General features: G+C 47.2%; 2 protein-coding genes across 5 annotated transcripts in view; both read left to right on the top strand.

The window, feature by feature from the left end:
* Positions 1–603: 603 nt before the first annotated feature.
* Positions 604–2,214, top strand: NHLRC4 (NHL repeat containing 4). The gene has a single exon (XM_042854167.2). The coding sequence runs from the start codon at positions 723–725 to the stop codon at positions 1,812–1,814; it is 1,092 nt and encodes a 363-aa protein (XP_042710101.1). The 5' UTR covers positions 604–722; the 3' UTR covers positions 1,815–2,214.
* Positions 2,215–4,752: 2,538 nt separating this feature from the next.
* Positions 4,753–23,889, top strand: part of PIGQ (phosphatidylinositol glycan anchor biosynthesis class Q) — a 52,054-nt gene continuing 32,917 nt past the window's right edge. The window contains exons 1-3 of one of the 4 annotated variants that reach the window (XM_024111498.3): positions 4,753–4,840; positions 13,118–13,818; positions 22,300–22,431. In XM_024111498.3, coding sequence (XP_023967266.2) covers positions 4,775–4,840; positions 13,118–13,818; positions 22,300–22,431 — 899 coding nt within the window. In that variant the 5' untranslated portion in view covers positions 4,753–4,774. Of the gene's footprint in view, positions 4,841–7,251; positions 7,492–8,131; positions 8,230–8,313; positions 9,711–13,117; positions 13,819–22,299; positions 22,432–23,889 lie in introns of those variants that run through there. The other 3 variants (XM_005295570.5, XM_005295569.4, XM_042854137.2) reach the window with 3 other exon arrangements.

Genomic DNA, 23,889 nt, shown 5'->3' with positions numbered 1-23,889 from the left:
GAAGGTGGAGCTGGGGGAGAACTGGGGATGGGGGAGGAGCTGGCCTGGGGGTGGAGAGGGAATGAGGGCAGAGCTGGGCTGAGAGTGGAGTGGAACTGCAGCTGGGGCTGGAGCTGGGCTGGGGGCAGAGCAGGGCTGAGTGGCGCTCCCTCCCCAACCCCCTTAGTGTCTGGCCCGCGCCCCACCACACACCATCCCAAACATTCCTCTGAGCCCCACAGTTTTTGGGATCACTGGTTTAGGCAAATATTGAATGTTGCTTCGATAAATAGAGTTACAGAAAAAAATGAATTAAGTGATGCTGGGGCCAGCCCACTAACACAAAGAGTACCAGATGCAGAGCTAGTGATCCTATAGGCTAGCCTGCGCTGACACCACTGTGAATTATAAAAACCCTGCGCCAGATCCTCAGCTAGTGTAATCTTCATTGATGTCAATGGACCTATGCCAGTTTACACAAGCTGAGAATGTGGCCCTGTTTCTTAGGAAATACCAGAGTCTTGTATGGGTAACCCCATCCCTGTTTGCCTTTATTTCTTATATATATATATTTGTATAAGAGGCCAGAATCTGGTCTTAAATACATGGGTCCACTGAAGACAATGGAACTGTTCTGGATTTACACTAGTGTATCTGCGATCAGACTCTGCCCTCAGCCGATATTGCTCAGTGGGGACTGAAATGATTGTATCACTTTTTCCAAACAGGAAGAGAGATTAGCCATGGACTATACTCTGGAGGCCACCCGGCGGAAGGAGAAACTTCTGAAGACTGTTTACACGCTCCAAGTGAAATCAGACACTACACTCCAGAAGGCAAGCCCTCTTCTGAGCAACCATCATGGGATGGGCATGGTGACAGAACACCAAGTCCACCAGCTGGCTGAGAAGGCCAAAGTCATCTGCCATGACCTGGACAACATCAGAAACCACCTCCACTACCGACAAAATGACCTGGTTCAGCAGATCCCCAACCCCAATGGCTGCCGCTATGGCGGACCAAGCGGAATCCATTGCTCGCTGGATGGCTCTATCTATGTGACTAGTGAGAATGCACCCTGGGTCCACATCCTCACTCGCTCGGGTCAGACTTTGCAGTCCTTGCCATGTGTGGTACAGGGAAGGAAAAGTGAATCCTTTTTGCCAGAAGATGTGACTGTGACTCGGGCAGGGATGGTGGCTGTAACCGACATGATGAATGGAATCATCCACATCTTCAACCATCACTCCAAATTCTCCAAAGGGGAGTGGATCAAAATCGGGAAGGTTGATTCTCCCAGGGGTATTGGAGTGGACTCCACAGGAAGGATCCTGGTAGCAGACTACACTCAGGGCAAAGTCCACAGTTTTGCTCTGGACCACACCTTCAAGATACAGAGTACCCACTCTGTTTCCAACCTGCGTGGACCCCGCTATGTCTGCTTGGCACGTGATGGTGGGTTCATTGTGAGCGAGGAATGTGGTGACGTCAAGCTCTTCAATAGCAACCATAAGCTGGTGGGCTCCCTTGGCTGCAGATACGGGCACCGGTTTGGCAACCCAGCTGGGGTCTGTGCCGACGTAGAAGGCAACATCATTGTGGCAGATGAACAGCACCGAGCAGTCCACCTGTTCCCCAAGAGCGGGTCTCCCATCTGCCTGGTGTCTAAGGGGCTGCGGAAGCCTGCAGGAGTGGCTTGTTCCAACTCTGGGCTGCTTTTAGTAGCAGACTCTGGGGATAATTGTGTCAACGTCTTTAAATACCGTGTGAGGCCCCCCTATAGTCCCGATAATCCTTGGGCGGCCAGTGACAGTCCAAACCCAACTCCTAGATAGGGCTCAAGAGTTCTGCATTGAAACCATTTATTTCAGTTACTTAGGGAACCCAGTGCCCCGTGTGATTGCCTTACAGTGACATCTGCTGGCGGAGACAAGAACTGGGACCCCAGAATTCTACCTGAGTTATTTGGATTGGGTCACCTCCACTTAAGATGTGTCATGATTACTCAGAATTCCCTCTCATCCCTCCTGCACGTAAATGCTATTCCGTTCCAGATGCTAGTATAGCTACCTGTCATGAACACATACCAATCTCAGACTGACTGGGTCTTCACATTTATGGCATCAAGGAAGATGGTGTGAATTGAGAATCAAGCCTAGGTCAGAAACAGGGTAGCATTGTTCATTGTGTGTAGTTCACAATAGCCGTCATCAGGATGGAGTTAAACATTAAAGATAACTGATTATTTGTGGGTCAGATGGTTTTGTTTGGCCTTTATGTTTTAGACAGTACCAAGGGCATTGAGTACATTGCACATCCCAGGGCTGGAAAAATATTCACAGAAAGCAAGGAGTTCAGAATAGAGACACTAAAAAGATTACCATCTGAGATCACCAAATTTCTATAGTGATCATGACATACACGCACACACAACTAGGACTGAGCACCCCACATTTGTGCAGCAAGCATTCCACACACATACAATAACACACACATACACAACTGCACCATGGGGACTGAGTGTCTCACACTTTTGCAATGAGCATCACACACACACACACACACACACACACACACACACACACACACAAAACTGTCATTGACTACCCCATAGTCCTGTAGTGAATGTTGCACAGACACACTCCACAACTGGCACTGAGTGCCCTACACTTGGTAGTGAGCATTGCAAACCCCGCAGCTGGGGTTGAGTCCCACACCTTTCTGTCATGCCACAATTGTCTGCCACCTTGGACAGCCAAGAGCAGGAGTCTGTGAAGCGCACACATGAACCTTATCAGCAAAGGGCAACATGCTGCAGAAGTGGTGTGGGAGGGAAGGAAGAGGGTGTCCCACCCAGGAGGGGTTGTGTGGGTTACGGTCATTTCACAGCCCTCCCCAGGCTTTGTAACTGACGCACTGGTACCTGGAGTAAGCTGTTCAGATGCCACTCACTCCCACATCACCCAGGCCATGGTGGAGTTACACCAGGTGCTAGATTTGACTCCGTCCGGCTGATTTAAGAGAACAGCCGATGCTTCTTTCACCCCAGGTGAATCATGGAGAGGACTTTCCCTCCGGCACAGCCAGGGCACCCACCAAGCTGCCATACTTTGGATCAGATCCCAGGCCCCCTCCCGGTACGAGGACAGGATCAAAGAAGATGGGGAGATGGCCCAGGAAGAGCTAGGCAGGTAGCTAGGTGACACAATATGGGGAGGAAGAGATTATGAATGCCCCCCTCATCACCTCCACATATTATTATTGTTAATCATATTTATTACAGCAGTGCCTAAGGGCCATCCAATAATGGGATTCCATTGTGCTAGGCACTGCACAGTCCCTGTCCCAAAGAGCTCACCATATAACTAGACAAGACAGATCCAGGGCAGGGGACAGCATAGAATACACCAGCAGAGTGAACAATGTGCTGGCAGCAAATAGCAAGTTACCAGTAGTGCCATGGATTTTTTTTCTGGGTGGGCTTAGATAGGAGGAGACCCTCTAGAGGGAAAGGAAAGCGAAGGGAGAGGGGATATGGAAGAGAAGGGGAGCGAGGGGACAAGGTGGGGGAGAAGAAGGTAAGGGAGCAGGGGAGTGAAGCTGAGGTGATGAGGCCGTGAAGGAGAGGGAGGTTTGGAGCAAACAGCCATTCATGCAGGGCAGAGAAAGTCCACTCAGAACTGTAGCGAGTTCTCTGAGATCCCTGCTTTGGGCTGCTTCTGCTCCTACCAGCTGGAATATCTGGCTGGCTCCTCTCTGCAAGCTTTTCCCCAAAGCCACTTGAGAGGTGGGGCAAGAGGGGAGGCAACACCTGGGTCCTCGTTTCCCCCAGAGTGTGTTGGAGAGTCTCCCTTGCACAGTTCTGGATCTAGGGGAGACCTGAGGGGAGGAGGTCCTCAGTGCTTAATTTGTAATAAAAGAGGTGCCAGGGATCAAGCAATTTTTTTTTTACTTTCATAACTGACGCAGCAAGCCAGAGGTGCCGGGGCTCTGAACTGCCAAGCGCAGCAGTGCTGGGGCTCTGAACTACCAAGGCCAGAGGTGCCGGGGCTCTGAACTGCCAAGCCTAGAAGTGCCAGGGCTCAGCTCTGGCAAGCCCTGGCAGAAATTAAGCACTGGTGGCCCTGACTGAGCCCATTTTACCCTCTCCCCCACAATGCAGCACACGTTCTCCCTAAAAACATGTTCTCCCATCCACTCCCCAGTTACATGTTCCCCGCACCATATCCTTCCATTCCCCAGAGATCTGAACCCCAGCATAAGATCTTCCCTGTTCCCAAACACCTAGCTATTTTTCCCTTTACTCCCCAGTTATCCAAAAGCCCTGGGTATTCTCCACAGTCCCTAAGCCAGGCCAGCCTTCAGAAAAGAGTCCTGGTCTGGGGTTCCAAAGACATGATCACTTTTTGAATGTGTGTACCAGTCCAAATCAGTCTGAGGAAGTGGCGATGGGGGTGGACTATGTGTATATGAGACAGAAGGGGTGTGAGTACATGGAAAAAGCTAGTTGGCCAAATTTGCCCCTGAGATGACTCCATTATCATTAATAGACTTACACCAGTGGCCCTATTCACCCACCACAAGGTGAGAGCAGCTCCCTTGAGGTCAATGGGAGTTACTCAGACCTTTTTGGGGGAGGGGAAGAACGGGGCCTTAGGGCTGAAGTTGGCCCACTAGCTTTTTAAGGGATTCAGACATTGTTACACCAATTGGGTCCAGCATTTGAAGAGTTAAGCCAGGCAGCTTGTCCTTATCAGTAGGTTCAGCCTGCTGTAGCAGAGCAGTTACATTTTGAATGTATGATGTAGTGCACTCACTGCTCTCAGGTATCCCGAGGCCTAGGAAAGAAGCAGGCAAGGGGGTAAGTTCTCTCACAGCTGTCCCTGCCTGAATTTCCTCTTTGCAGGGCTTGATACACTCGTTTCAATGGAAGTTAGAAGCCTAATACCTTTGAGGATCTCCACCCAGCTGCTCAGGTGGATGTGGCTGCTAGGGCATCCCTCTCAGTTTGCTGCTCCTCTTAGTTGCTAAAATATGGGGGAAGAAGGAATCGAGAGATGCTGATAGAAAAGGAAAGAACAAGACTGGTCCAGTGTCTTGGGGCGGGATTCCACCTTACTATGCGGGAGAGACCTAGGTTTGGCACTGGGACTCCTGCTAACATGACTGGGGTGGGAAGTGCTGTCGTGGCAACATGCATGACAAGCTGAGAGGAATGCACAGAGGTAGACGGGCTGGGTCACAGGACAGTGGGCTGTGCTAACAGCATTGGACACAGCAAGCAGAGCTGGTTAGAAAACTGACATTTTCCCTGCAAGAGAGATAAGATAGGTGAGGTTTTTATTGGACCAACTTCTGTTGGTGAGAGAGACAAACTTTTGAGCTTACACAGAGAGAGTGCCTCTCCCACCTTGTCTCTCTAATATCCTGGGACCAACACAGCTACAACAATCCTGCATTTCCCTGCAAGAAATTTTTAATGACCAATCTTCATTCTAAATGTTTTGGTTGATTGTTTTCGGTTTGAATCAACACTTTCCCGTGAAAAAATTCCGCATTTATAAAACCATATTTTGGGTCAGGAAAACTTTATGCACAAAAAATGCTGACAGCTGTAACTGTGGGATACCTGCTCCCTAAGACAGATCTCCCTATGTGCTTGCCTCCAGAACCACAATCAGCCTTATTAGTGTAACAGGGTAGCCTGCCCCTTTAAGAGCCATGGAGCCTGTGGCTAGCCAGCCCTATTCAATTATCAGATCCAACTGTTGTAAAGGCTTAGCGTGCTCAACTAGCAGGAGCTGCTGGAGGGAGATGTGCTCCTGCAGTAGGTTCTGGAGCATGGGGGTGGGGGTAGGGTGACCAGATAGCAAGTGTGAAAAATCAGGACAGGGGGTAATAGGAACCTATATAAGAAAAAGACCCCAAAATCAGGACATTTGGTCACCCGGGGGGGGTTGAAGGGAAGGATGTATTGTTCTTTCAGCCTTGGGAGAGGCCGGGGGAAAACTCTGGGAGCTTTATGCTAGGGTTGGCAAAGGAACTGCTCTGTTTTGCCTATTTTGTGTTTGAGTTAATAAACTGAGCCCTGCAGGAAGGGCCCGAAAGAGACTTCGGTGTGGCAGTGAGAGCATGTCCTGGGCTGGGGAGATAGGCCAGCAGCCTACAAGCCTGTATCCAGGGAGCTGCTACTTTGGAGAGTTTGAGACTGTACAGATTTGGGCACTGGGAAAACATGATGTTCACATTGGAACATTTAACATCATGCTGTGTCAGCAAATCACATTTTAATGTGAAGCTGGCATGACACAGTTTTGCCAGATCCTAGCACTCAAAAGTAATGTTAGCCCCTCCACCCCCCCAAAAAACATAAGACTTGCTCTAAAATCGTGAGTTTTTAAATACAAAAATACCTCTTGAGGGTTTTTTTTATTTGCCTTCTGGTTTTTGGGACTTCAGGGTGAAACTGAGTCACATTTTCAGGCTTTTCTCTGTAAGCATCATGGCTAGAAACTTTTTTTTTTTTAAATAAAAGGTGAGATTTGTACAGTTTTATAGACTATAAGGCCAGAAGGGACAACTGTGATTTCCTAGTTTGACCTCATAAAACAGGCCAGAGGACTTCCTTGAATTAATTCCTGTTTGAGCTAAGGCAGATCTTTTTAAAAAACATCCAGTCTTGATTTAAAAATTGCCAGTGATGGAGAATCCACTGTGACCTTTGGTGGTTAATTACCCTTACCTAAAAATTTGCACTTTCTTTCTAGTCTGAATTTGTCTAGCCTCAGTGTCCAATCATTGGACCTTGTTATACCTTTGTCTACAAGACTAGAGTGTCAGAAATTTGTTCTCCAAGAAGGTAATTAAGCTGTGATCAAGTCACCTCTTAACCTTCTCTGTGTTGAGCTCCATGAGTCTATGATCAAGGACCCCAACTTATTATTTTAAAGCCAAGCTCTTGACTTTTGTGGCCTGACTCACAGTTTATGGTCATTGGGGGTGAGTGATGCTGGTGTCATCAGGCCTCTGGCACCTTCTCTTTGGCTGGGTGCCCACAGGCACCCCGGCCAGGGACAATGTATCTGTTGCCTGTAGAGGGGCTTTGGGGGTGAAAGATGGCCCTGGGGGCAGAAGTGAAGTGCTGCAGGGTGCCTGTTCCCCTTGCCAAGGCATCATGAGTGGGAGCGAGTGGAAGCTGCTGGCCCTATATTAACCCCACACTCCCACCCCACTCACAGCTCAGGCCCCTCCTTCTATTCAGAGTTGCTGGGGTCGGGCACCGTATGCCTGGGGAGCTGGATAGCTCCCCACCCGCCCCACTGTGAGAGGGGTGGAGCGCTGCAGGCTGCGGAATCTTAGAGCCACGGCTTCCAGTGCCTGCCCGGGACGCATTGGGGAACGGAAGGCACGGAGTTCTCCGAGCGGCAGACCGCGTCTCCTAGCAACTCGCCAGCAACACCCGGAAGTGGCTTGAATGTCACGAGGGTCCGGCCCGCTGTCTGTTTGACTGGGGTAGGAGAGGGTCACTCCCTGCAGAGGGGGGCGGAGGGGGTAATTTTGGGGGGTGAAGGCGTGGACTGCAGGGAGGGGGGCTCGGGTGGAGACTGGGAGGAAGTCATGGTGGCGAGGCTGCAAGGGAAGGAGCAGGAGAGGTCACAATAGGGAATTATGAGAGGGAGAGAGCACGCTGGGGGATTGTGGGAGGAGGCAGTGGGGGGTCACGCTGGGGCAATGTGAGAGGGAGGGAGCAGTGCGGGGGTCACGCTGGGGGAATGTGAGAGGGAGGGGGCATGCTGGGAAGAGGTCACGCTAGAGGATTGGGGGCAGTGGGGAGAGGTGGTGTTGTGAGGGCAGGCAAAGGGTGGCACTATGTGGTGTGAACTATGGAGAGAGGTAGGGTGGGCTCACAGTGATGGTGGGGGCTGCAAGAGACAGTACAGTAACTCCTCACTTAACGTTGTAGTTATGTTCCTGAAAAATGAAACTTTAAGTGAAACAATGTTGAACAAATCCAATTTTCCCATAAGATTTAATGTAAATGCGGGGGGTTAGGTTCCAAGGAAAAAAATTTTGGGCAGACAAAAGGCATTATATACTGTACAGTACTGTGGTTGGGACGTGCCCCTGGATTACCCCCCCCCCCCCCCCCCCCCCGGCACAGCCCGCTGCAGGCAAGGGTGCTAGGAAGCACCTTCGCAGCGGCAGCTTCACCGAGAAGAACAGGCGCCGACTTTGCTGGGAATGCTCCAGGTCAGCCTCTTCCTGTCCCCGCTCCACTCCAGGCCCACCTCTTGCTACCCCCACTCCACCTCCTCTCCGGAGCACGCCGCATCCCCGCTCCTTCCCCCTCACCCTCAAAGTCCTAAGCACACCAAACAGCTGTTTGGCAGCACTTAGAACTTTCTGGGAGGGAGGGGGAGGAGCGGAGACGTGGCGCTTCCCCTCTCATCCCCCTCCCTCCCAGCGTTTCCCTGCCGCCAAACAGCTGTTTGGGAGGTGCCGGGAGAGATGGAGAAGAGGAATTTGTGCAATGCTCCCTTGTAAAGTCGCTGCTCTTCCACAGAATCTTGCAAGAGGTGGGCAAAGCAGGCAGCCAAATGATGTTATAAGGGAGCATTGCACAACTTTAAATGAGCATGTTCCCTAATTGATCAGTGACGTAACTTTGAAACAACGTTAAGCGGGAGGACATTAAGTGAGGAGTTACAGTATGTGGAGTATATTAGTTGGGGAAAGGTTATTGTAATCTGCTCACCTCTGTTTCATTGCTCTGATGAAGGGCATGTCTCTCTCTCGGGTCCTTGCACTGTATCCTCCATTTCCTGATGCTGACAGCTCCCCTGTATGCTCTGGCTCCCCGGATGGGATCAGAGACACTGAGCACCCACAGTCAGGCTCCTTCATCCCCTGTGCTTCAGTCCTTTCTTAATCTGCACAGATCCCAGGGTCTGGTGCTTCCCCTACCTCTGGCAAGCTAAAGCCATCTGAGCTTGTGACAAGAACCCATTAAAACAAAGGGGCTGAAATGTGCCCCAAATGATTTCCGCACCAGAATGAAATACTCTGGCAAGAGCCATGCAGTACATATATAGCCATGAAGGAGTTAAAATGAAGCCCAGTGAGTGAGCCTAGTTATTTCTGCCAGCCTGAAGGAAATTGCAGTGTACACCAGTTCTGTGCTTGTACATATTCCTTCTCCAGGCTGGCACTCTGCTTTAGATGCTAGCTAGAGAGTTTCCTCTGCCAATGGCTCCACAGCTTGTATGCCAGTTCTGGAGGCAGAGAACTCTCCTGCCTGTTGTAAGCTAGGAGGCAGCTTGGTGGCAGCCAGCTCACAGAGCAGTATTTGAACAAGGATCTCTCTTGCGGGGCTAGAAGTGGGGTTTGTGCTCTTGTATGGTTCTAGCCTGGCACCCCTGTGGACTGAAGTTCTTGTATTCATCTCCAGAGTGGGTACAATCTGCCAATGTTTCTCGCTCCTGTCCTGGACAAACCATGTCTAGGGATGAGAAGGGAGTTCAGGCTCATTCGGTCTTTGGCCTCTCGACTGAGAGAGATGACAAGATGGTTAAGTGATGCCAGTTGTTGAGGTGATTTTGTGATGTGGCCAGAAGTAATGCTAGGGAGGCAGAAGGAGGTCACAACATATTTCATAGAGACAACTGAACATCCAATGACCGTAGCAGCTTTCACTCACTTCCAACCAGTACTGGATTTGAGCTGGTGACACGGTAATGGACATAGAGCATTACAAGTACTCTGACCCAGCCAGTCCTCTGGGAATGCTTTCTCTGAAACTTAGATCCCTTAGGAAAGAGTCAGATTTGAAAAGCAGAAAATGATACCTTAAAATATCAAGGTTTTTAATGAGTTGAGTATGAATTATAGAATGAGTACTTTAACTTTTGTTTATTTTTATATTAATGCATTCATTATATGGTGTCCCCACATTTTCCATTTCCAGTATTCCAAAGATTTTCATAGTGGCAATGTATAACTGCATTGGAAAAGTTTGGGGGGGTGGGGGAAGGTGGGGACACCTGAGTAGCAGGCATCTATGAGGGAGCGATAGGCAGTTTGGGATTTTGGTAAAATAAGTACATTTGGTGGATGTTTCTGCTAAAATGATCAGCAATGAAATACTAGGTCAGGGGTGGCCAACCTGAGCCTGAGAAAGAGCCAGAATTTACCAATGTACATTGCCATAGAGCCACAGTAATATGTCAGCAGCCCCCATATCAGCTCACCCACCCCACTCCCAGCACCTCCCACCCACCGGCTGCCCCACCAATCAGCGTCTCCTCCTCCCTCCCTGCACCCCCTGATCTGCTGTTTCATGGCATGCAAGAGGCTCTGTGGGGGAGGAGTGAGGGCACTGCAGGCTGAGGGGAGGGGACGGGAAGGGGTGGAGTGGGAGCGCCAGGTCTCTGTTCCTCCCCCTCCCTCCCAGAAGGTCCTAAGTGCAGAGCCAGGGGTTGAGCAGTGAGCACCCCCTGGCACATTGGAAAGTTGGCACCTGTAGCTCTAGTCCCAGAGTTGGTGTCTATACAAGGAGCCGCATATTAACTTCTGAAGAGCCGCATGTGGCTCTGGAGCCAAAGGTTGGCCACCCCTGTACTAGGTTGTGGTGACATTTAAAATCTTTAGTTTTCAGATATAACCTATTGAAATGAATGAGGCAGTTTACACTGCAAGTCACTGGCAGAGTTGGAAATAAGCCCAGGTCTCATGAGTTTCCAGGTTGCTTCCCTGATTACCAAAATATGTTGTAGTAACATATTAACATGATACAATTTATTTTCCTGCTGTAGAGATATTACATGCCTCCTTAAAAGTAATATCTGAGCTCCCTCTGCTCGATTTCCAGCAGTTAACAAACACACACATTCAGAGCTGCGTTGTTATTTATACTGATGCACAATTAAGGTAGTAAATAACTCCAGGTTAATTCTGGGTGGCAGGAGGAGAGAGGAGAGAAATACAATCAATGTTTCCCAAATAGAGAAGGGAAAAATACAGACATTTTACCTTCATTCTTCTTAGTGGGGGTTATAAAAAGTTGAGAACAAAATGAATGCTAAAGCTACATGAAACAGCAATCTGTTTCTAAAATGATGGTTGAATTGGCAAGGACTCTGTGGAGGGAGAGTAGCAGAGGACACTGGAAATCTCTTGCTATAATAGCACTTTTAAAACTGCTGACACTACCTGGAAAATTTAAAAATAGAAATTCAGCTTTAAAGGTACACTGGCAGGATAAGTGTCACCATTTGAAGAAAAAAAAATATATATATATATCCCTACCTATGCCATGTTACTAAAAATACCTTAGACTGTTAAAACGGAAACATCTACAATCTTATTCACCTTTCACTAATAATTATTTGAGGTTCTTCTAAGATCCCACTTCCTCAAAGGCTCTACATAGCAGAAATTATCCCTCTGGCCCAAGAGAGAAGGATGTAACTCCCTCTGTGGCTTGTGAATGCTGCTCTTGCAGTCAGCCCGAGGGGACTGTCAGACAGCAAGGCAAGGAGCTCACTCCCCTCAGGAGCTAAGGGGACTATCTGCTCTTAGCAACATTCAGAGTTCTGCACCTATGTTGCTACACTAAAAATCCCCAAAAACACGCATATGCACCCTGTTCAATGCAGGTATTGAGGTGGCCTCAGCTGTTGTGAAATGACGGGGAAAATTCAGACCCGGGAGATATTTGCCTTTGATAGCAGCAATTGTGGTGCTTGCCCCACTGCCAACACATGCCAAGAAAACTTCACCTTTCTGCCTCAAGGGGCTGAAAGGAATTCATCCATGAGCAGTCAGTTCCTACCATTGCATTTGGCAGGCTGGGGGTTATGTGACTTGTCAAGTGACTTGACTTAATTGTTCCCCATCACCCTCCCCATCACAGACAAGTGTATCTTTTCATAGCAAATTGCCAGGTGCATAGATTCAGTAGATCAGTTAAACTTTATTAAATAGAGAGAAAAACACACACACCAGAGACTTCCCTGTTCTGTGTACTCTCGACATGTTATAAATATACTGTGTATTTCTCTTTCCAATTGACTGCTCCCATCACAAAGATGCCAGCCTGAGGGATTCATGGAGTTTTCACATCCCTAGCACAGCACTGAAGGACAGAAAAGGACAACAGTCACCGGATGCTGATTATTCTGAGGAAGCACCCTCCTTAATGCAATTATATTTCTATTAGATGCTTCAGCATTATGTAAAGAGACATTGTCAGCTAGTTCAAGGCTCAAAATGTATTTATTTATTGTTAAGGTGATTTATAAAACCATAGAAATGTGTTCTCCCTGAATTGGGAAAAAAAACTACTTTAGATTGCAGGGTGGTCAGGGACTGCTGGCAAAACAGGGATAATAAGTGAATATAATATTTGCCCTTCTTTAGGACCTTCTATCAAAGGAATTAAATCAGACTTTAATCAGTTAAGCCTTCCAATCCTCTTGTGAAGTAGATCAACAGTTATCATTTTACAGGTGGAGAAGCTGGGACACAGAGAAGTTAAGTGACATGATCAAAGTTACACAGTGAGTCTGTGGCAGAGCATATCTCCTGCTCCAGTGATATAAGTGAGGATATAAGTCCTCGTGTTTCAGGGCATAAGTCAACTTCTAATTGAAGGAGTTAGGGAGAAACATTACCGTATCGGCAGGTTATTATACAACTATCCATGTCAAAGTTTCTGCTCCTTTCTTTGGGCCATGTACTGCTGGCTGCTGTCAGAGACAAGATACTGGACTAGATGGACCCTTGGTTGGAGCCTGTCCAGCAATTTGCATGGATTTAAGTGCAGAGTTATGAGAGATGATTCCAACACTCGCAAAATGCCCTTGTGTTGGAAGCTCCACTACAAGGTCATTTGAAGAGCTTGTGTTTATCAGAAATGTGCCAAGTCCCTCTTTCACCTATTATTTTAAATGCCACTTGGCTAATAGTACCAATGTCAGCTTCTTAATCTAAGATGCAGAGGCAGTTCTCAGCTCGCTCTTGAATTTGGTGTTTTGGAACTTTACTGGATCTCCTAAGCAATGGCTTTCATTAAACTAAGGTTTTTTTTCTTTGCCTTTATCCACAGTCTCTTAAGTTTTATTTTTGTATTTATTGGCAGGTATTACGTTCTTCCGGGATTGCTGTCATGGTTCTTAAGGTCTTTTTCCCCTCTTGCTGTGCCACAGCAGAAAGTGGCCTTTTGGTTGGCCGTTGGATTCCAGAACAGAACTCTGCTGTTGTCCTCGCTGTGGTCCACTTCCCTTTTATTCCTGGCCAGGTGAAGCAATATCTCTCTGAAGTCCAGCGGGTGACTCAGATCAATATGTGTGTGCTGGGCTCATGGAGTAACAGCAAACAGGAGAAGGAAGAGGTCCTGGACAAGTTCCTGGAAGATCTCAGCACAATCTTTTCCCATGAGCCCTGGATACAGCTCAGCAAAGAGAGAGACAGCAAGTTTTGGAGCTGCTGTATCTTTCAGAAATACCCCAGCAGCCCCAAGGAAGATGAATTCATCTTAGTATATTATGACCAGCGCAAAGTAATGCTTTCACAGCTGCATCCCACCGACAACCTGACCACATCTGCTGGTCATAAGGGAAATGATGCCTCAAAACTAGGTGCTGTGTTTGACACCGTTGCAAAGAGCAAGGTACTGTTCATGACAGACAGATACGATGATGGGCCCATCAAGCTGACTCACTGGCAGTCAGAAGGAGTGGAAGCCAGTATAATCGTGGAACTGATGAAGCAGGCTTCTGTGCCTGTGTGTATGCTGCTGACATTCCTGCTTTCACTTGTCTCCAGTGTCTGTAAAAGCAGGTATGTGATGCAAGATGGGGCAGCTTGTATGCTACATTGAAACGTAGTCCAACCCAAGACTATCAGTAGGGCACAAGTTTCCTGCTCAATTCCAGCAAGCAATGTGCATTATGTTAAAATATCTCAGCCTAGGTGGGGTTGAGACAGTCTGAGTGGCCATCAGGGACCTGTTAGCCAACTCAGAGTCAATTTCCCCACAGTGAGTAAAGACCATACTGTATCTGTCTCAAAACAGCAATTCCAACCCTGAGGAGCTGCTACTGATAGTAGCCCTATCCTATTTAAGTGGGAGGGCAGGGACCTGCTGTCTGTGATAGTCTCCCTAACACCCATGGGCCAGCCCAGTACAAGTTAATGCTGAATGAATGATTAGCCTGTGTTGGGTGGGATTTGAGCTGGTACTGATGCAAGGTACAATGTTGCCATATAGATAGTAACAGTTCCCTCAAACTCCAGGAGGTTTCTGGGCGAGCTGTGAGGTTTTGCAAGCTGAACTTCTTCCCTTTTTCACTGGGGGAAAACCCTCTGCCTCAGCTTCATGAGTTGAACCATGGGTTCTTCCAGCCACTGCTTGAATGACAGGATGATGTAAAGAGAGCTAACAGTTCGGTGTTTCACCCCAGTAGCTCTGTAACCAGGATGCCCTAATCTCTGTTTGCTGTGAAGTGCCTCTCTGTAGCTGAGGAACACTGAAATGTTGGCAAACTGGGCATCTAATTCCAACTTTTGACATCAAATGGCACTGCTGCAGCCCTGGGACTGGATAGCAGGAGGTTAATAGGAGCACACTGGATCAAATACATCCTTGCTGGAACTTTGTTAACTTTACTTACCTCATGTACTGAAATGGAGTTTCACCAGGATGAATATGATGCCTCCAGTGTAACATTCTGCAAGTGCTGGCACCAAAGGGGAAATCTGAACAGACCTGAAGGAAAAAACCTCTTGTATATAAAGCTTAGTACCACAGCTGGGAAAGCCGTCTAGTGAGATTGTGTTGTGTTGCCAAAAAGGGGATTGGTGTTCAGTGTTCAAGCTGGAAGAGGACAGTTTGATTAATCAGATTTGGATAACAGCTACTAAAGCATTCATGGACAAATCTTTTCAAGTATAGCCTCAAGCTATGGGGAATGGAATCTTTTAACAGGTTTCCAATTGTGTAATACTGTCATGAAAAATCACGGTGAACCATTTCATACAGAATGGTTTGTTGGATTTTCCTACTTGATGTGTAAAGCTGAAACTGTTATAATTTTTTCTAATTATCTGTTAAAGTCATTTTAGGGTCAAACTCAGACTTGGTGTAAGTAGATGGAACTCCATTGGCTCCAATGGAATTTCACTATTGTAGTGGCTCTGAATTTGGCCCCTTGATTATACTCATGGAATCATTATCTAGTTGGGTAGAGCACTCAACTGGGAATCATGTTCCAAGTTCTTTTTCCAGCTCTCCAATGATTCACTGTGTGGCCCTGGAAAAATCACTTTGTCTCTCTCTGCCTCAGTTTCATTATCTGTAAAATGGGCAGAACACCTATCTAGCAAAGGTATTTGAAGGTATTAGGCTGGAACTTAAGAAATTTGGGTTCAGTTCTTGGTTCTGCCACAAACTTCCTGTATGACCTTTACATATCACTACTCCTTGGGAAATTCTGCGCCACTGTGCATGCGCAGAATGTATGTCCCCCGCAGATTTATTTGCTTCCCCGCAGAAAAATGACTTTCTGATGGGAAGCCACAAGAGCGGTCATGTGACACCCCTCCCCCCCCCCAGCAATATATTTCAGGTGTCCGAAGCAGCCAGTAGAGAGGTAAATCACTGTGTGGCGGGAGGCTGGACTGGGAAGACCTGGCTGGTGACTCCTACCCTTTGCCGAGCTCAGCTGCTAGTCCCAGCTGGGCTGTGGAGGACAGGACTTCCTCTTCCCCTGCACGGCATCCGGAGCTGTGTCAGACCCACCCCCAGATTTCTCCCCGAGCTGTAAGAAGCTCTGCAAACTCTTCCTCCCACCCCAGCCCCCCCGTGCTTTCTGCATCCATCGCTTCTCAGATGCAGGGGGAGGGATCTCTGTACAGGGAGCTGCTCTCACATCCGCCCAATCCCCGTGCATCCAGACCCCCCCCATACCCAGATCGTCCCGCTAAGCTTCATCCATCCCCTTGCACTCAGAACCTCCCTGATGAGCCCCACTCTCCCTGCACTTGGACCACCCTGACGAGCCACCCGGATCCCCACCATACCAAGCCCCAACCAGTTGCACCTGGATCCCCACCCCACTGAGTCCCACTCCCCCAGCATCTGGACCCCACCACTGAGCCCCCCACACCCAGACACCCCTCCCATGCTCTATCCCCCCCACACACCCAGACACCCCTTCTGCTGAGCCCCAACTACCTTCACCAGGACCCCCCTGTAGAGTCCCATTACTGTTGCACCCAGAAACCCCCAATAAGCCCCTGTGTGTCCAGATCTCCCCCCGCACCTGGATCCCCTACTGAGCTGCCCACACCCAGATTGCCCCACGCAGAACCCTTTCAACCCACACCTGGATCCCCCCACATTAATCCCCTCCACACTTGGATCCTGCCTTGCTGAGCCTGCCTGCCCACACCTGGTGCACCTGGCACAGAGGGGCAGGGGTCTGGGGTGTTTCTGGTGCAGGCCCGGTCCTTGCACTGTGTCAGGGTTGGGTGCAGCCTCACCACTGAGTCCGTGACCCCGGGGAAAGCTGCACAGTGATCTCCCACCTCTGTGCAGCCAGTGGCCTGTGTTCCCCAGTGCCATGCTGGAACCTCCAGGTTTATTTGACAAATAAAATTTGCAGAATTTTAAAATATTGTGTGCAGATTTGTAAAAATTTTTGGTGCACAATGCCCTCAGGAGTAATATCACTTAATCTCACTGGGCATCTCATTGCTTAAGACTCCTTTGTGTCAGCCTACTTGGTGCAAGGGTCATAGGGCAATTGTAAGGCTTCTCCCCTCCCCACCCCCGGAATACTTCCAGTCCTGGGCGGGGGGCATCTATATCTGACATAGAACTGGCTCCACCAGGTCTGTGCTGCCTCCAGTCACTGAGGGCATTCCAGGGTTTGGAGCAGGGGCAGGCCAGAGGAGGGGAGGACCTGCAGCCTGGTGATTCTGCGTCTCTACGAAGCCTACTAAGAACCATTGAAGTCTGCCCCTCCAGCCCTTGCAGAGAGGAAGGGGGTGGTGGTGGTTCCGATTTTGTACAATTTGACTTCAGAGAAGCTGGATATGGCAATGACTTTTGGCAGTCACTATTGTCCCTGGGGTAATTCTTTTTGATAATCCCTGTCGTGATAGAATTGTATTTGGTGAAGACATATGTGGTGTCCTCTCTGCCTGAGCTGCTGCAAGTGTACCTCACTGAGGTTGAAAGGTGCTTGGGAAGTTTCAGTCTGCACTTTACATATTGGATGCTAGTTCCTTCCAGCCTGTTAAAATCAAACCATGAGGTGATGAGTCTGTTATTGAAGGTGTTGGTTTTGATCTATAAAGGTCAAATGATTTGGATCCTGGCTACCTTAAATACTGCAGCTAAGGGTACCTTAGTTACAGTCTTGTACCATAGTAGATGAGATCACCTGGGGTGCTTGAGCTAACAGTTCTCTGGTTTAATAAGAAGGGGCTTCTGGCAGGATGATTTCAGTGAAGGGACCTCAGATCTGGAACTCGCGTCCTCGCCTTGTGCTGACAGAGACCAAGTTTGATGCTTTTTGGGGCATGCTGCAAGGCTTATCTGTCTTTCCAAGCTTTTGTGCAGTGAGTGGGTTAGAAGGGGTTATTAGTCTTGATGGGCTGGAGGATTTGATTACTGAAATGCACCCAAACTCAGGGCTTTTTGTATGATTCTTTACGAAACTATACCTGCACATGCAGATAGGATGGCACATGTAAAAATCTCATAAATGAGATTTCCCTGGCAACAACATAGGCTGCATACAGTGATTCAATGATTCAGACTTACAAAATGCCCACACATTCTGTAGCAGGTACATTGATCTGAAAAATAGACATCTCTTCAGCACCACCCTGTGCCTAGCAGTTGTAATTACAGCTTAATTTTTAGGGTTTGTGTGCAGAACTACCATTAACACTGAAAGGTCTCCAGTGCATTGTTAAGAGCATTAAAATAATTTAATATTGGGGCAGTAAATGCCACGTGTTCCTCTTTTTAAAAATAAGCTGCTTAATGGCTTCCTATTGATACTATCTGACCCTCAGAGTCGTCACCCAGTAGGGAGGCTTTGTTCCTGGAATTGTAGCGCAGAGCAACAAGGCAGCCAAGAGGTTCTAGTTAATGGAGCTTTCACATTTGTATGCAGTCCAGATTCAAATATATTGCTTTTCATCTAGAATCTGCGGTATCCATCCACAGTCTTGGAACAAATTATCTGAACTGGAAAATCAAGACTCTCTGTGCAAAGTACGTTAAATTACTCGCATTTGAAAACACCCCCGAAATCCACACTCATTGCTCAGAACTTTTCCATTTAAACAGCGTAACGATATAAAAGCCAGTCATTCTGCTCCATATTAGAATTTTCTGATACATTTATAAGAAACCAGTCTGCATCCTATAAGGCTGAAAAACAAACAGGAGCATTTGTGGCAACTTTCCTTACATTGCAGGGGTAACATAAAATCCTGGAAGTATTTTTGCTTTTCTTGCTTGGATATTATTACAAATGGAAATTTCCATAGCTGATCCTACAATCGCTTTATTGGTCTCTTTCTCTGTGTGTCTGGATTAGATATATTTTCAAGATTACTGCTTTTTCTTTCTCATTTCTTTTGGCTGGGAGTGAGGAGTGGAGGCTGGTTTTGATGAAGTTTAGTACTAAGAAAAGAGAGAGAATCAGGCATAGTACAGACACGCATTGCACAGACTTCCTCAAAACAACATTTTAAGCATCCTCTGTTATTCCAGTGCTGGGCTTCTCTTGAACAGCGTCTGCAGGATGTAGTGGTTTTGTGATTTGGACAAGCATCCAAAATATAGTAGTATTCCTATCCCCTCTCTTTGCTGCTGCATTGGGTCCAGGATTAGATGTGACATTGATCTCTCACAAAGTTCAATCACAGAACCCCCCTTGGAAGCTGCCAACTGATGTGCCAAGACTACTTCTGCCCCTGCCTTTCTACCTTGTCAGCTTAGGACTTCAGTGCCCTGCCTGGTTTGAGCCAGATTTGCTAGCCTGCTGCAAACCCAGACCCAGGTCTGAATCATGTCCCCTAACAGCTGTAGGCTTACCTAAAAGTAGCTAACAGAGGTGTTCTTGTCTTTAACACTCAGAGGCCCAACTCCCAATGGGGTCTAAACCAAAATAAATCCGTTTTACCCTGTATAAAGCTTATGCAGGGTAAACTCATACATTGTTCGCCCTCTATAACCCTGATAGAGAGAGATGCACAGCTGTTTGCCCACCCAGGTATTAACACATACTCTGAGTTAATTAATAAGTAAAAAGTGATTTGATTAAATACAGAAAGTAGGATTTAAATGGTTCCAAGTAGTAATAGACAGAATAAAGTGAATTACCAAGTAAAATAAAATAAAACACGCAAATCTAAACCTAATACAGTAATATAACTGAATACAGGTTAAAATCTCACCCTTAGAGATGTTTCAATAAGTTTCTTTTCTCAGACTGGACTCCTTTCTAGTCTGGGCACAATCCTTTCCTCTGGTACAGCTCTTGTTCCAGCTCAGGTGGTAGCTAGGGAATTTCTCATGATGGCTGCCCCTTTGTTCTGTTCCACCCACTTATATATCTTTTGCATAAGGCGGGAATCCTTTGTCCCTCTGGGTTCCCACCCCTCCTCACTGGAAAAACACCAGGTTAAAGATGGATTCCAGTTCAGGTGACATGATCACATGTCACTGTAAGACCTCAAGCCTTCATTCCTCCCAGCCTGACTCACAGGAAGGCCTGCCTGCAAACAGAGCCATCCACAGTCAATTGTCCTGGTTGATGGGAGCCATTAAGATTCCAAACCACCATTAATGGCCCACACTTTGCATAATTACAATAGGCCCTCAGAGTTATATTTCATATTTCTAGTTTCAGATACAAGAGTGATACCGTCATACAAATAGGATGACCACACTTAGTAGACAATAAGCTTTGTAATGATACCTTACAAGAGACCTTTTGCATGAAGCATATTCCAGTTACATTATATTCACTCGTTAGCATATTTTTATAAAATCATATAGACTGCAACATCACAGTATTCTTATCACCTCTCTGCTGCTGCATTGGGTCCAGGATTAGATGTGGCATTGATCTCTCACAAAGTTCAGTTGTGACCGTGTCTCATAACAAAGGTCCATGGAGATGTCAAAGACATTGATGTCAATATCAACTGTCAAAAACATTGGCGCACCAATCTAGTTTCAAAATGGCTTGTTTCTCACATTTCTTACCGGTGTTCAAAGTAAGGGGTGAGGCAAGGGAGATTTCCAACCCCCAAATCAGTTATCTCCTGGGAGGAGCTTGCAGATGTTGACTGGAACAGTGGGTTCTTAAATTTTGGCCGCCTGTGGACAACCTCATTGGAAAGGGGAAGAAGATCTCTCCCTTTCTCCTGCATTTGTAGCAGGATTCTTTGCCCCAGCAAATGTTCTGTAGGCCTTAATTTGTGAACCATTGGGTTAGAACATGATCAGAAAAGAAAACTCATCTCCACTTGCCTCATTGCATCTGTGAAGCCAGGTCTGCGAGATCAGTGGCCAGTGTAATAAACTACTGTGCTTTTCCTCCTCCACCTGTTCTTTCCTCTGTCTCTTTGGATGTTACACCCTGACAGGCCAGTTGAACAGTGCATTAATTTGGCTGTGAGATGGATGGCTGTACTGAAGAGCAGAATTATTCAGATTCCCTGAATTGAGGAGAATGATTCAGAGTACACTGCATAGGATTCAAAGCCAGTGCATCTAACACAGGGGTAGGCAATCTATGGCACGTGTGCCAAAGGCGGCATGCGAGCTGATTTTCAGTGGCACTCACGCTGCCCGGGTCCTGGCCACCAGTCCAGGGGCTCTGCATTTTAATTTAATTTTAAATGAAGCTTCTTAAACATTTTAAAAAACTTATTTACTTTACATACAACAATAGTTTAGTTATATATTATAGACTTATAGAAAGAGACCTTCTAAAAACGTTAAAATGTATTACTGGCACGCAAAACCTTACATTAGAGTGAATAAATGAAGACTTGGCACACCACTGCTGAAAGGTTGTGGACCCCTGATCTAACATCTAAATTGGCGGGGGAGGGGGGGATTAATCCCTCCAAGACTCTGGGTTTTAAACTGACAAACCCGCTGTGGAGTGCAACTGAAAAGGACCAGAGGTGCACCTTCACTGAATCCTGCAAAGTTCTCAGCCAGCCACCCAGTTACTGTTTGTGGGTTGGATTACTCTCCTTGTGGTTGAATAGCTAGAATGATGTATGAATTGCAGCACAAGGCCCAGTTGATATGTTCTGCTGTCCACTTTTAAACACATGCTCCTGCTGCTAGACCCCAGGCTAAATTCAGCCAACTGTATTTTCGAGAAAGCAGGTGTAAGCCCCATGGAAATCCAGATCCAGCAGTGATGTAAATTCAAGAGCAAAGTAGGGTAACTTGCACAGATTTGGCATTCAGTGGGGGTGCAGACTGAGTGAAGCTTACATGAACATACCAAGGAACTGGAAGGGGGGGGGTGATGTCCTTGAAAAGGCAACTAATAGGTGGGCATAGAGAAAGAAGCTCACTTACCCTTAATGTAATGTATGCTGCAGCCTCCCCAATACTCCCATGGCCAAACTAAGCTCCGATAGAAATGGGTGCAACACCTATTGACTTCAGTAAAGAACTGACCCCCACTTGATAATTTTTCCTGCTTAGCCATGCTGCAGTCAGACACTTTAGTAGACAGTCATGATAACTAAGGCTGGGATTTTCAAAGGCGCCCAGTTTTCAGTGAAATTCAATAAGGGTTGGGTGTGAATAATCCCAACTTTAAAAGGTAGTTAATGCAAAAAGGCCATATTGTACCATTGCTCACTATGCAAACCTCCCATTAGTGGGAGATCTGCTGTGGATTGAGGGTAGTGTGCAGTCCTACACATACACCCTGACCCACAAGCCATTATTAAAAAATGGAATTCAGCCCTCTCTGAAGAATGAATTTGACACAAGGGAAGCTGGTAGACTGGCATCTTTATGGGGGCAGAGTTAAGGTAATTTGGGTGTCTTGTTTTGAAGGGCATTGCTTAGTTTTTTAATGGTAGAAGGTTTTTAAATCTCTAATTTTAAAAAAATTATTCTGCACCCAAACCACTTATGTGTGTGCACAACCTGAAATTGACCTGAAGTAATTGTTTGGTGTGGAAATTTGTACAAGCATCATATCACCTGTTTCACTGACAAAAGTATTAGAGAGGATTCCCCTTGTGTTTCTGCAGAGTGCTGAAGTTTTGGCCTTTGTCTTTCATCTGGAGTAAACTCTCAACTTGTGAACAGTTGGGGCACCGACTGGAGCACCTCCAGATCATCAGCAGCAACAGGAAGGCTCAGAACCAGACTCAGCTAATGAGGTATGCTGTGTATGTTCTGACACCCCACTGAGTCCTTGACCCCTGTCACCAGCTGGAGCCTTCATCATCAGTGTACCAACCAATTTTTTTCTAGCTTTAAAGAAATTCAGCCTCCTCTGGCTCTGGTATAGCTGATATTGAGGTTGCCACCCAGTTGTTTTCCTGCACTGAATGGTTGGCTTGTTTTTTATTGGAGAAGCATCTTGTTTTGTGCAGTAATATGATTTTACAGGAATATGTGGGGGTGGCTTTACTTTTTTGTGGAGTTGCCGTGTGAGAGAGACTTTTACTATCCCATTAGTCTCTTCCTCATATAATCCCTTTCCCCCCGCCCCACAACACATACTTGTGCCTGCAGAACATCTCTGCTATTCTAAGAAACATTTAAGTTCCATCCAGAAACTTAGTGTCACTGAAGCTAGCCTGGGAAACAGGACAGGGATGCACTGGCCGAGCTGCACAGGGAAAACTTGCTCTGCAGTTCTGTAGAGCATAGGGTCTCAACCTTTTCTTTCTGAGCCCCCCGACCCCCGACATGCTATAAAAACTCCACTGCCCACTTGTGCCACAACAACTGATTTTCTGCATACAAAAGCCAGGGGTAGCAAGCTGGGCAGTTGCCTGGGGCCCCATGCCACAGGGGCCCCTGCAAAGCTACGTTGCTCAGGCTTCAGTCCCCGGGTGGCAGGGCTCAGGGTCCTGGGCTTCAGCCCCATGCAGTGAGGCTTCAGCTTTCTGCCCTGGGCCCCAGTGAGTCTAATGCTGGTCCTGCTTGGAGGCCCCCCTGAAACCTGCTCACGGCCCCCCTGGGGGCCCCAAACCCCTGGGTGAGAACCACTGCTGTAGAGCCTTTGCTTTCACAGGCATTGAATTAATCAGATGGGATATAAAATCAAGGTTCCATGGCACTTGCCACAAGAGTAAGAGTATCAATCCCCACCCCCTTATCCCAGTGTTCTGGAAGATCCATCCTCTGGTAACTGAAGACAAGGAGTGGCAATAAACATCGAAGTAACAGAAAAACCAAGCAAACACAAAACCCCACAGTGCGTAGAGGAGGAAGAGGCAAAGATCAGAGATGGATATAGACTCCTTAAGGCCGTCACTGTGCAAATCTTACTCTATGTGGTGCTCAGATACTATAGTCATTGACTCTGAGGGAATACTTAAAATACACTAATAGATTTTAAGGCCGAAAGTAATACTATGATTATTTAGTCTGATTTTGTGCGTAACTCAAGCCATACAATTTCATCCAGAAACTCTTGCAGTGAGGGGGGAGTTATTCTACCCTACAGTGTAAGTAAACATTATTTAGCCCAATGACTAGTGGTTGAACTGAAGCATACCTTTTAGAAAGGCCTCTGATCTCGAATTAAATACTCCAAGTGATGGTGAATTTATCATAGCTGAACCCCAATTTGAGTGCTTCCCTAACATTCCTCTTGGAATTTAAAT

This window comes from Chrysemys picta, chromosome 10 (genome assembly GCF_011386835.1).
Source record: "Chrysemys picta bellii isolate R12L10 chromosome 10, ASM1138683v2, whole genome shotgun sequence".
In the NCBI taxonomy this organism is placed as follows: domain Eukaryota; kingdom Metazoa; phylum Chordata; order Testudines; family Emydidae; genus Chrysemys; species Chrysemys picta.
Note: the sequence above shows the minus strand (reverse complement) of the source record. Positions and strands in the feature narration are given on the sequence as shown.

Excerpts from the sequence above, each read along its gene's own strand:
- NHLRC4 (XM_042854167.2), top strand. The coding sequence starts at position 723 with ATGGACTATACTCTGGAGGCCACCCGGCGGAAGGAGAAACTTCTGAAG.